General features: G+C 30.7%; 1 protein-coding gene across 1 annotated transcript in view; it reads right to left on the bottom strand.

Annotated features, from left to right (window-relative positions):
- LOC123693831 (ATP-binding cassette sub-family G member 1) overlaps positions 1-12,840 on the bottom strand; it is a 34,195-nt gene that overhangs the window by 2,398 nt on the left and 18,957 nt on the right. The window contains exons 3-9 of the mRNA XM_045639068.1: positions 12,621-12,738; positions 11,709-11,901; positions 10,552-10,697; positions 8,689-8,927; positions 5,110-5,247; positions 3,861-4,012; positions 1,980-2,148 (exon numbers count right to left, since the gene is read on the bottom strand). Coding sequence (XP_045495024.1) covers positions 1,980-2,148; positions 3,861-4,012; positions 5,110-5,247; positions 8,689-8,927; positions 10,552-10,697; positions 11,709-11,901; positions 12,621-12,738 — 1,155 coding nt within the window. The remainder of the gene's footprint in view (positions 1-1,979; positions 2,149-3,860; positions 4,013-5,109; positions 5,248-8,688; positions 8,928-10,551; positions 10,698-11,708; positions 11,902-12,620; positions 12,739-12,840) is intronic.

The following is a 12,840-nucleotide window of genomic DNA, read 5'->3' as shown; positions in this document are numbered from 1 at the left end:
TATGTGTCGTTATCAATTTTTAACACAAGCCTACTTTGTTATTTACATGATAAATAACTTTGTTTAGACTAATCACGTTTGTTTTACTGTTTCTCGACATTATCATTAATAGTATAGTCGTATAACATGTGAGAATTTCTTATTTATCAAATCCAAAATTATCATGTTTGTATTAACTGTATGGAAAAGAAATTAATAATGTTCTGGGTTCTTCTTTGGAATGTAAGGGTATGGACTGCTAAGGACTGTTTTTTTGTGTGTTTTGGATGTATGTGGGATGGTCTGTTTAGGATAAACATCATTTTTTATAAACGACGCTTTGTCTTCATGTGTCAGTTTTCTTATTATAGTTATTAATAGTAAACAGAAGAGTCATTGACCAATAATTATAAATGACGTGCGAAGTTATGAAACAATAGGAGGCGCACAAAACATTTGTCACCGCATCAAATAAGATCGTAAAATGTTTTTTTAAAGAAAATTTGCCGATTATATATATAATTTTCCGAAGAAAATATTAATTTAAATATTGTTTTTAGTCGATATCGTCAAATACTATTTTTCAATAGTGCAATAGACATCGTTTTCGGCGTTTCTGTAACCTCAGTGTCATGGATAAGATTATTCGCAAGGCGATACAATCGTACGTTTGAGTCAGGGATGGGTCAAAGTCGTCAAGATAATGACACAAAGGTTATTTATCTTTTTTTTACTTTGAATTTCTATATTTAGTTAGCGTCACACCATACTGAATGTACTCAGTATCTATAAACTATAAGGTAGGGCGTAGTATCTTGATGTGTATGGAAAACCTAGTTGAACATAGTAAATTTTTAATTATGTTATAAATTTTTTTGTTCTGCGAGAAAATTAAATATGAACAAAATATTGGTTAAGAGGACATAGCGACTTTTATGTATTACATATTTTTACAGTCGAATTATAGAGTCACTGAATTTTTTTCAGTGTAACATCGACCCATGCAAGTACACGTAAAAATACATTACTCAGTTTATTTACTATATTATCATGTCTGTATTTGTATATGCGTATGTTAATAAAAAATAAGTATATATACAGGGTGTCCCACTATCGGTATACTAAGCGCGAAGGGACTTGTAGTTTTGCATACACTGATCACTTACACGACAATACTTAAACAACAAAATTACCTACGCCAAAATTTTTCCTTAAAACTCATGTTTTCCTCTCTAGCTTAGCATATAACGATTCGATTATGTCAGTATTTTGTCTATAAAAACAATCTTAAACAATAGCTCATGTGCGGGTGGCAAAATTGGACGGGTTGCTTGTTAGGGGTGTACACTGTACACATAGAGTTTTAAGAATTCATCTATTTGAATAAAAAAATGGGCCTGGAATTTTATAAGTATTTTTTACTACTCAGTACTCAGCATATGCAAAACTATAACCTCCTTTGAGCTTAGTATACTGACAGTGGGACATCCTGTATATTGCAATTTTCCGCAACACTCGCAAGACAGCGTTACCGACTTTTTCCCAGTGTACACAACGAGCGATGTTACTATCGTACAAATATACACAAAATATACATAGCTCAGTTTATTTACATTAACATGTCTATATTTATGTGTGTTTAAAGAAGTAATTATATTGGAATATTTACAAAAAATTAAACGTCCTAGAGTAGTACAGAAAGAGTCCTTTTTAGTATGTGTGTGTGTCATGATGTAAATATATTGCAAACTAGATTTCCGCCCGCGGCTTCGCCCGCGTTTGCAAAGGAAAACCCGCATAGTTCCCGTTCCCGTGGGATTTCCGGGATAAAAACTATCCTATGTGTTAATCCAAGTTACCCTCTATATGTGTGCTAAATTTCATTGTAATCGGTTCAGTAGTTTTTACGTGAAAGAGTAACAAACATCCATACATCCATACAAACTTTCGCATTTATAATATTAGTAGGATGAAAAAAAAAGTCATCAAAAAATACTCACACGACAGCGTAACGGACATCTTCCCAGTGTACACGACGAGCAACATGGACCCGTACAAGTACACATAGTTTCCGAGGACACTGCTAGCCTCACTCCCAACACCGAGGTAAAGGTAGCCGAATATTAGCGCTATCACCACGTGAGCGGCGACACGGTACATGAATAGTGACTGGAAGTGAAAAATTAATAATATAATAAAAACAAATTGCTCCAAAAAGACGTTGCTTTCTAATGGTAAAATAATTTTCAAGAATCGATCGAGTGGTTTTCAAGTAAATTCGAAATTCGAATCCTTTATAAATTTTATAAGTCATTGCTGCCACTACGAGTGGAATGCTATATTGTCATTTTATGCGGCTTTCATATTATATTAGTTTATTATGATGTTTTTTCTCCAAACATATAAAAATATGTTGCATACCAATTTCATAAGTATCAAGAGAGCCATTTCGCCTCATAATTAATTATTATTATATACACTATTATTTACGATTATCTAACTGTTAAAAAAAAATATAATGATGATCAATGATCTCAAGTCAAAAAAAAAAAAAAAAATAAGATACATAGAACTGACGTCAAAACTATTAATTATTCTTAAAAAAATTAAATATTATAAAAACAAGAATCTAAATAAGATATTCCTGTTTTCATTGTATTCAATTTGGTGACGTCTTTGGAGAATTGACAAAAAATTATAATTTATTTATTTTTGATAAAAAAAATTGTTACTGTAAAAATAATATTTTAAACCGAAATACTATGACAAGTTAAGGATAAAGTTATCCATAAATATAATTTATTAGCCAAAAATAGCTAACCAAACACAACAACCGTAAATCTTTGCAAACAATAACTCGATTATACGAATAAAAATTCAAAATTCTCAAGAATTGTGTCAATATTAACATAAATTAAGGCAGAGTGATGAATCTTTAAGCTTTTTGCAGTAAAGTGATATCAAACATGTGCCCTGCCAAAACACGTGATAATTTGCTGAGAAAACGATACAATAGGAATGACATTATGTTTATATGGTGTTTTTCCAAAATAGTCTGTTGCACCGCTGAACATGTCATTATTTAAGGAAATTATAAGTTCTATAATATAAAAGGGCAAAATTTCTCTTGTACTTTTAAATTGTAATAGAACCTTTTTAGAAACTACAGTTAACGATCTACTTTCGTATAAATCTCTAGTTACATTTAACCGTAGCAGCGTGACCATGATGTGTTTTTAATTCCTTTTAATAGGACAAAATAAATTGGGTTGTTTGTAACGATTCTAACATTCAACTACAAAATGCTCAAAACTGTTCTCTTCTATGAATTCAATACGACAGTAAAACAAGCAAACATTTTTCATATTTTTCTTCAGTTCAAACAAGCTAACTTTTCCTGTTAGAAATATGAAATTCGAAATTTTCCTTCAAGCGAACAAATTATTTGTATGTCCCACGCATATTATCAAATTTTAGAAGGCCTGAATAATATTTGACTAAAATAGGTACCTACTAAATTATCTAGCGTCTGGCGAAATACAATGATTCGTTTTTTGATAAGATGATTCAGATAATAATTATGTTCTTTTTGCTATTCATACTAATATAAAAAAAACTAGTATGTAATCCAAGATACAGAGCATGCATGAATAAAAAAAATCTATTGGGTTGAAAAATTTGCTTGCAATACATGCTACATTCATTCCTGCAACATTGGGAATTTTCCTAAGGCCTAAAGCCAGTTCTTTTAGTTAATTCTAGAAGAAATGTTATAACACATTACATAAACAATTACCCAATAGGAAACCAAGAGACACAGATCAGTATAGGAAATCTCCTTATATAATACAAGGGACTTATTTATATACTAAAATACTTACGTAATTTCTTGTAGTCATTAGATAATTCCTATATAGTAACACCCAGGTTTGTCTGAGAAGTCCTGAAGGCCTATACATGTTCTTGGTACAGTTTAGTTGGTATTTTGTATTGCTATGCAGCGATTTCATAGGGGTTTTCATTGTTTCTAAGCCTGGAAGGGAAATATAGAGTTATTAGACTGTAAGAGGAGAAATAATGCTGTTTACTATTAAAAATAGAGGTAAGAGGTATAGAGGAGGAGGTAGAGGTAGAATAAATGATGGAAATTTAATATTTGAAAATAAATTAGAGTAGATATGTTTGTGGTCAAATATAAATTTGATTTGAATGATGATCAATTTAAAACCAAAAACAGGATGAACGTACAGAAAATAATAGTTTAATAAAAGCAGGCAATTTTTTTGTATAACCGATCGATCGTTAGGTACACAAAGTTAAGGTTCTTTCCTTTCCTTTAGAAATTGTAAAGTTATTTGTTTAGATTTTTTTAAACAAATTCGAAATGAACAGTACAAAGATATAATATAAGTTCTATAAGGAGATTAAGACGGTAGACGAATATAGAAGATTAGAGAACTACAGATCATACAGATTTCATCTAACAAATTTCACACAAAATGTTGCACACAAATTCGGTATAACCCAGTTAATACCGCTTATGGTCATACGTAATAGATTAAACTTTCTGTTTTGCAACCAACCTGTTTGCCCAGTAAGGGCCCAAGTTAACTTGTATGTTGTAGCCTGTAGGGCGATTTCGCAATCAATTAATTCGTGCTTAGAAACGGTTTGTATTTGTATGGATTTTTTATTAATTACTTTACTTGTAACTCTCTATGCTTGTAACATTACGTTGTAACATTGATTATATGAAGATGATGATGATTTTAAACACCTAAATACTGTGTTAGTTATTAAAATTATATTTTAAGCGGAATACTTATTAATTATTATTATCTATCGGTTAAAGAATGTATAAAGTGCACAAATGTTAACATAAACAAAGGAATTTTTTACAAGACACTGATTTATTAGAAGCTACATTAAATGAGGATATCAGTTCGTATCATTAGTAAATGCTAATTAAAAATGTAAACAATACTGATACTTATTGCATCCTTTTTTATATTGGCTGTCACAAAGTTTAACGAACCATGATAAACGTTGATAAAAGTAAACAATATTTTTCCTACTATTTGGAGTTATAGCAATTGACTGTAAAAGTAAATAAATATGATTAATACTTACTTAAAAGGTTAGGTAATGTAGATATTATTGGAACGTCTTCCGCACTGCCGGTCGCGGCAGGCTCGTGTTTAAAACGACGCATCGTTTTTGCCGCCTTTTCTAAATCCACGTCATATTCACCAGATGCAACTTCCATTACTGAAAAAATTAAAATACTTAATAAAAACTATAAAACAAGCATTTTAATATTAGTTGTTGTTAAAGTTCAGTTGCATTTTCGATTAAAGAAAAAAAGATAGTAAAGATAGGGTCATTGCGCTGGTTTTCGTCCAATTATAGGAGTTGCCAACTTTGTGATACGAAATAAATATTTTGGAGCACCCTTCCTTAAACATATAATATTTTTTTAAGTCCTTATATAGTCTTCTTTAAGATAATATTAAGGGAAAATAAATCATTTTGATGTATCTTTTTATTTAAATTATTTTCTGCAAAAGTAGGGTAAATGCTAGTTTTCGTCCAAAAAAACTGGTTTTCGTCCTAGTGTAAGCTAGTTTTCGACCACCGTGTAGAAAAAGGAGGGTAGGTCAACTATTAAGTTAAAAATCAATTACAGGTAAATATATACGTTTATTTAATTAACATTACAATTTCTCACTACCTTACAGGTTTAGTTTTACTTGTGGTTTTACTAATAATAATCAATATAACTAGTCATCACTGAGATCTATGTAGCACTTGGCAGTCCTTATAGGCGTTAGTGATGACTGTATAATCATTCGTAATAAAGAAAGGAATGCGTTCCTTACAATTTAAATGAAACAAGTAATAATTACAGGACTAAGAAATAACATCAAAAAACAGAAATATTCATTCTAACAACAAAAATTTTCATTCTAATACTTTCTTTATCAAATGAAACGTACTATACACACACAGCCATAATAATAAGTTTTAGCTACAGAATCTTCAGTGTACGCAGCGTCTTTTTTTTCTAGATTTCTTAGACTCCTTCGAGGCCATCTAAAAACAATAAGATCTTTCTGAGGATACGTTGAGTAAGTATAATAAAAAAATACTGCATTGGCAAAACAGACCTAGAATAAAAGATGATACTCAAGTGAATGATAATCAAGAAAAATACAGTGTATTATGTCTGACCTACCCCCATTTATGCTACGAATAATTGACTCTACTTCACATAAGGAGAATGATACATGACTGAATGAATGACAATATTAGGTACCTACAACACTCTGGCCCTCACCAATTATTTATAAGGAAGATACTGAATAGAAAACTTTTCAATACGTAAAAATAGACGAAAAGTAATGCAAAAGAATAGCTATATTTAATTTTTGTCTACTCCAATACTCATTCATGGACGAAAACTAAAACATTTAAAGCTTAATTTAGTTTTCGTCCACTTCTTTAAATATTTTTTTATTTTGGCAGCACTGACATAGCAGTGGACGGAAACCAAAAAAACTAAACTAATAGCAATAAAGATCACTTCGGGAGAAACTATTCAGTATTTTAAAGGTCCGATAAAGTAAAATGACCCTAACAAATATTCACGTAGCTGTTTGAGTTTCCGTCCACTTGGACGAAAACCAAATATTTTGAGAATTTGGTAACCTAGTATCCGTCCACTTAATATTTCGAAAAGTATTATAAAAAAGTATGATAAACACTTATAATTGCGTTTATTATGCTTATAAATAAACATACGTACCAAAAACATTACGTAAACTAGCTAAAACAGTGATTTAGCTTACCATGAACTTTTCTCGCCGGCAAATTTTTCTCTCGCGCGATGACATCTGCAAGGCACGGATGCGAAGCGGCCACTTTTACGTTAATTTTTTGAACTCTCTTCTAGTCAAATCAAATTTTCATGTTGATAGTACTGTTGCTTAAACATTATGGAGCGTAAAAAGTGCAAACTTGCGCGGGAAGGTAGGTTTGTATTCAAGTTTTACGCACGTGATTGTAGCAGGTCAGTCAAATGGACGAAAACAGAAGCTGGACGGCAAACCAGCGCAATTACCCTAATCGAACTATTAAATTATTCTAGAGAATTTCAAAGGACGCGCAAAGTTTGAATTTGGAATAGGTATGTAATTTGTTTTTTAATTTGAATTTGGTTAAACCAGCAATGAGGTTGAATATTTTTATAATGCTGGTAATATAATATTTAAATGACTGCAGAATATCGAATTAATCCAAATACGTAGTTGAATTGGTATCAAAAACTACAAAAATTATAATATGTATAAATTAATCAAGATTACGTGGAAAAGTGATGCATTATAGCGATTACTTCGTACGACTTATTTGAAGAGCATTACAAATATCACAATCATACGTAATATTACTCACAAATAATACATTCATTCATATTTCCTATTACCAATCATAGATCAAACAATAATAATATTTAGAAACGTTTGCTCTTGGGAAATGTTATACGGAAATTACAAAATGCTCTAACAATAATCATTTACAGGGAAAATAAAACACATCCGTATTTCCTTAAGCTAAAACTGAATCAATATTAATCTTATGATTTTTACATTGTAACTAGTTTTTATCCTTTGAGACATAGAATCTCAATGTTGTCTCGTGTGTGAAGTTATTCCTCATTAACGTTGCTATACGATTTTGTAGTAAATAAATTGTATTTAACGATTTTCTAGTACCTATTGCATTTTCAAGATCTTAAGAAGTTGATCATACCTTATTCGCGTCTTTCTTTCTTTATACATTATAAAAAACATAATATCAACAATACATGCACAAATACAAAAAGCTCATTAATTACTTGGTATAGTTACTTATAATTATAAATTATTAATATATTTAATTATTAAAAAAATCATTAATTAATACTTCAATTATCCATCCTTGTACTATATTTTTGCCTTAACTATTTGCAAATACATTATGTATGTATTAAAGATTAATTTTAATGAACTGACTCATCAGTAAACTTATTATAAATCTAAATCAATATAATATTGTGTGATATTTGAATATTATAATTTATAAGTATATTTATGATTTATTCTTCTCACATGAGCTAGACTCACACTAGGGGAATACTTCCGTTGATGATTCAATCCATCAATCAAAATATTATTAATTATTATAATCTTAAATTAAACGTATGTGTAACTGAAACTCATATTTTTTATTTAATCAAATGCTAATAAATGCTCAATATCAAAATATTGTCACAGAATACATAATAGTAGCTAAACGCTAATATTGTGTAAAACAAAGCGGTTGCAAATTTTTTAAATCTTTCAAAATCATTTTTGAAACTTAATTTGCAACGTTTTTTGACTTTCTATTTTTAAAAAGGTAAATTGTAGTTTGCACGTGTTAAAAAAATAGTGGTGTGTGAAGCAATAGAGATTTTTATCCAGTAAGAAAATGTAAAGGGTTGAAATGGAAATAACGCCCTCATTTAGGCGGTCTAAAAACAATATTTTGTTGTTATTGAATATACTTTGATTAAAAAAAAGTCAGCATACACAATCGCAATCGATCTCAGCGTCGCTCTGGAGTACAGCATGCTCCCCGCTGAGAAACAGTATAGGTACTGTATCTTATCAACAACAAGCAATCACTTACAATAATCAGCCGGGTTGTGGTACGGTGGGCAGTGCAAGTCAGCCGACGCGAGCGCCGGTACCAGCGCCGCTCTAGACCCCGAGTACAGCGTGTTCCCCGCTGAGAGACAGTATACTGTGTCTATCTTCTCGAATATCAGCGCTGACGGCTGGTGTATTGTTGCTACTACTGTCCTACCCCCTCGGGCTAGACCACTCAGTAAAGTAATAAGGGATGTGGACGCGGATGAATCTAAGCCCCTGCGGAAGATAAAACAATTTGGCATGTGTTAATTGAAAATTGAAATATGTAGTCAACTTAATATAAAAATTCCATAGTCATCTGAAATTTAGTTTTCAAGTCAATTGATAAATTTTTCCGCACACGTATCGCTAGTAATATAAGATATATTTATTTATTTAGAAGAAAGTTATTTGATTTGCTGAATAAAAATCTCAAAAGAATATGTAAAGTGGAATTTTTATATATTCATTATGAGTTAATCATACACAGTTTATATATTATCAAGAACATCCTTTATCAAATTAAACACATTAATAAATTCTCAAGAAAATGAAATATAATCAATATTTTATTTACAATTATGAATCGTGTATATAATGATTAAATCGTGCACTAAAGAAGACTACACAATTATTAGATATTCATGGCTTGGTTTGTTCGGATGATAATTAGGACTATATTTACATTGTACAATGTAATATATTATTACTAAGATAATTTCCAAAAGGTTTTCTTGTAACACATAATGCACAAGGCAACCGGAATATTGTGAGTATTTTTAGGTGATATTATGCAAAACTTTACGCGAATATTAGCTTAATCTAACACCTACGCTAGGACATTCTGTATATTGATTTGTTTCATCATTCACTCATAGTATTTTTTAGGAGGTAAAATGATACGGGTGAAATACATAAAGTCCCATATTTTACGTGAAACGTAAAATGTAAACGAAAACTGATCTATTCCTAAATATATAGAAAATTTTCAGCTAATTATCGTATCAAAGCAAAATATATAAAAGTACAACGTAAACACGATTTCTATATGCTATTACACGTGTGCAGTCTTGCAAAGCTCCAGTAATAGATAAAGAACTCCTAAAATCTTGCTCTTACAACATGTACGTAAATCATGACTAAAAGGACATTTTTATAATGATTTCGTCACGCAAATATCGCGTAGGTAATAGTGAAAAATAAATTCTGTGATTGAATTTCAAATCGTAAAATCCTTCAATAACTGTGGTTTGTCTTCTCCATAATGTTGTTTATCTCCAAATACAATTATCATAACAACACGAATACTTAGAATTTATTCTTAGTTATTTTCTTGGTAACTCAATATTATTGAAACAGAACTCATGACGTGTTTCTTCAATGTTCTTATTTATTTTTTACTTTTAAGTACACAAAAAAGCCATTTAGTAATCTAGGTATAAACAATTCCTAATTATTGCAAATTGTGAGAACTATGTATATACTTGACGGACAAATATAGTTTTTACATCTTATTCACATGGGAATGCATACATGATACATCTTGAATAAAAACCATTGTTGTATTGTGTCCAATAAAATAATAATGTGATTGTTAAAATATGTTGTGACTAAGGATTAGGTTTATAAACCGACTTGAAAAAAAGGTGGAGGTTCACAATGCGACTGTATTTTTTAAGGGTTTGTTACATTAGAACTTTCGACTGGGTGAACCACTTTAGAAAACGGGTGCCTTGCGTTTGGTCTCCTTTAAATTTTTTCTTAGTTCTGACAATTTCAAACTCAGTTTAGTTTTTATTAATAATTTAGCAACTCAATTCACTTTTTTCAATAATTATTGTATTACAATTAATGTACTTACGTAGTAGGTTCATCAAGGAACAATAAAGATGGATCCGAGAGAAGTTCAAGGGCAACAGCCAGCCGCCGCTTCTGGCCTCCAGAGAGATCGCGACACAGCGTCTGCGATGTTCCATTTAACCCTAATAGGGCTAATATTTCGTTAGCCTAAAGAAAAATATATGAGTTAGTAACTTTTACATTAGGATTTTATATAATAATTTTTATAATTTTGGAAAATGCCTTTTACATTATGAATTTAAGATTTAGAATAAAATGCATTAGAACTGAGTTGGTTAAGATATTGTGTTATTCTGACAGTTTGTAACCTTAATGGAAGAATAATTGTATCTCAGTTAAGACAGAATTTGTTTTGAGATTGCTGGCATTTCGTCTTTATTTCGTAAGTGACAAATTTATTAAAATAAAGCACAAGTAGGTAGTAAGGTACCTAATAAATAAATTGATTATATCTTATTCAATTCATTGCGATGTCCTTTATTTCATTGGTGCAGATTTTATTACAAGGCATGTAATAGGTATCAATGATTGTTAAATTTCAGAATATTACAAACGAAACAAGTTTTGTAATTTTGTATACCTACACATATTTTGAAATATGTTTTCTTTTTCGAAATTAAGTTGTATAATTCAGAAATATTTATGTTACAAGCGATTGCAAAACCAAAAACGATAAAATATAAGATAGCGTAAGCAAATGGTATTGATAAAATACTAATGTGGCAATGAACAGTACTCAAGAGTAAAACAGGGAAAAACATTGACATTGCTTATCGATTCGCTAATAGACATGACAGTCATACTAACATACATTTGAACTTTGAATTAATTAAATTCAAATCAATTTTACGATGAAAGCCGTAATGTTCAAACAGTCAAGATTAATAATTCTAGTAACTCTAGTACTCTACTATCACACTCTACTCAATGTTAAAATCTCGAACTATTGAGATAAATCATAAAGTTAATGAAATTTATCATTTAACAGCACGATTCTATAAAATTAGCTTATTAAATATTATCTATATAATATAAACATCTAGTAATTGGTACTACGCAATCGAAGTATTACGTAAGTTTGTGGTGCATGCATGATTAACTAAAAGAGCTGCTGCAAACTTTCACTGTTTTGTTTTGTTTCGTGTATTTTCGACTTACTTTCTCTTTGCGCTCGTGCGACGAGAAGTCGGCCAGTTTAAGAGTGGCTGCAAGAGCCATGGACTCGTACACTGTGAGATGCATTCGGAGGTCATCTTGCTGGCGGATGTAACGCGCCCCGCCTCGACCCGCCGACTTGGATGCGCAAGATGTGACCCCGTTTACGACAATCTCGCCGTTTGCGCCTTGGGTCCTTTTTGCAAACAATTGTTTTGTCTTTAATGAAGTACAATCTATTTGTCGCCTTTCCTGTTGAGTCAGTTGAGTTTTTATTATGTGCACAGATTTCGAATCTATAGGAATAAGGAACCCATGCGTCATTGGAGACAGTGAATATGTAATTAGACTCTATTTAAATGTAAAAATTAGCACGCTTTGTGAGTATGGGATTCTCCGAAATGAACTTCCTTTCCCGTCGCAGTCTTTTTATGAAATAATGAATGTATGGAAATCATTAAAATAAAAAATAAATATACCTTTATGTATAATCGATTGTCATTCTAAAACATAATTGTTAACGTTGAACGTTGTAAGATAATTGTTTTTATCAAACAACAAAGTAACATACATTAGGATAAGAGTTCAAGAATAATAAACACTGATCAGTAATGAGTTTTAAATGAGCAAGTGAACATTGTTGTTTTGCAATTAAATAGAAATCCTTTGCATTTAGAAAACAATAAACATTAAATATCTGAATGAAAAAGTTACATAATTGCGTTTTGTTATTTTCTTTTGCACGAACGGATATGAAAGTGGACAGTGGTACTTTTCGTGGTCTCTATGAAAGTGTCCAATTTCTTTACTCAAATTACTTGTTTCATCAAAGATCCCATTAAAGATAACAAGTATAAAAACACACACAAAAAGACGATTGTTAGGCATATTTAATAAAAAAAATAATAGACTTACGAGTAACCAGCTAAGATATTGAGCAGTGTTGTTTTCCCGGCCCCTGAAGGACCCATGATGGCCGTGAGTTCTCCCGGCTTGAAGCACCCATTCACGCCTTTTAATATTTCTTTCTTTTCTGTAACAAGATAATTATCATGTATTTTATGTCACAATATTTATAAAAATAATCAACACGATACTAAGAATCCTGAAATAAGTTACCTATTGAAAATTATTT

This window comes from Colias croceus, chromosome 8 (genome assembly GCF_905220415.1).
Source record: "Colias croceus chromosome 8, ilColCroc2.1".
NCBI lineage: Eukaryota > Metazoa > Arthropoda > Insecta > Lepidoptera > Pieridae > Colias > Colias croceus.
The sequence above is the reverse complement of the archived record's forward strand: the minus strand, read 5'-3'. Positions and strand labels throughout refer to the sequence as shown.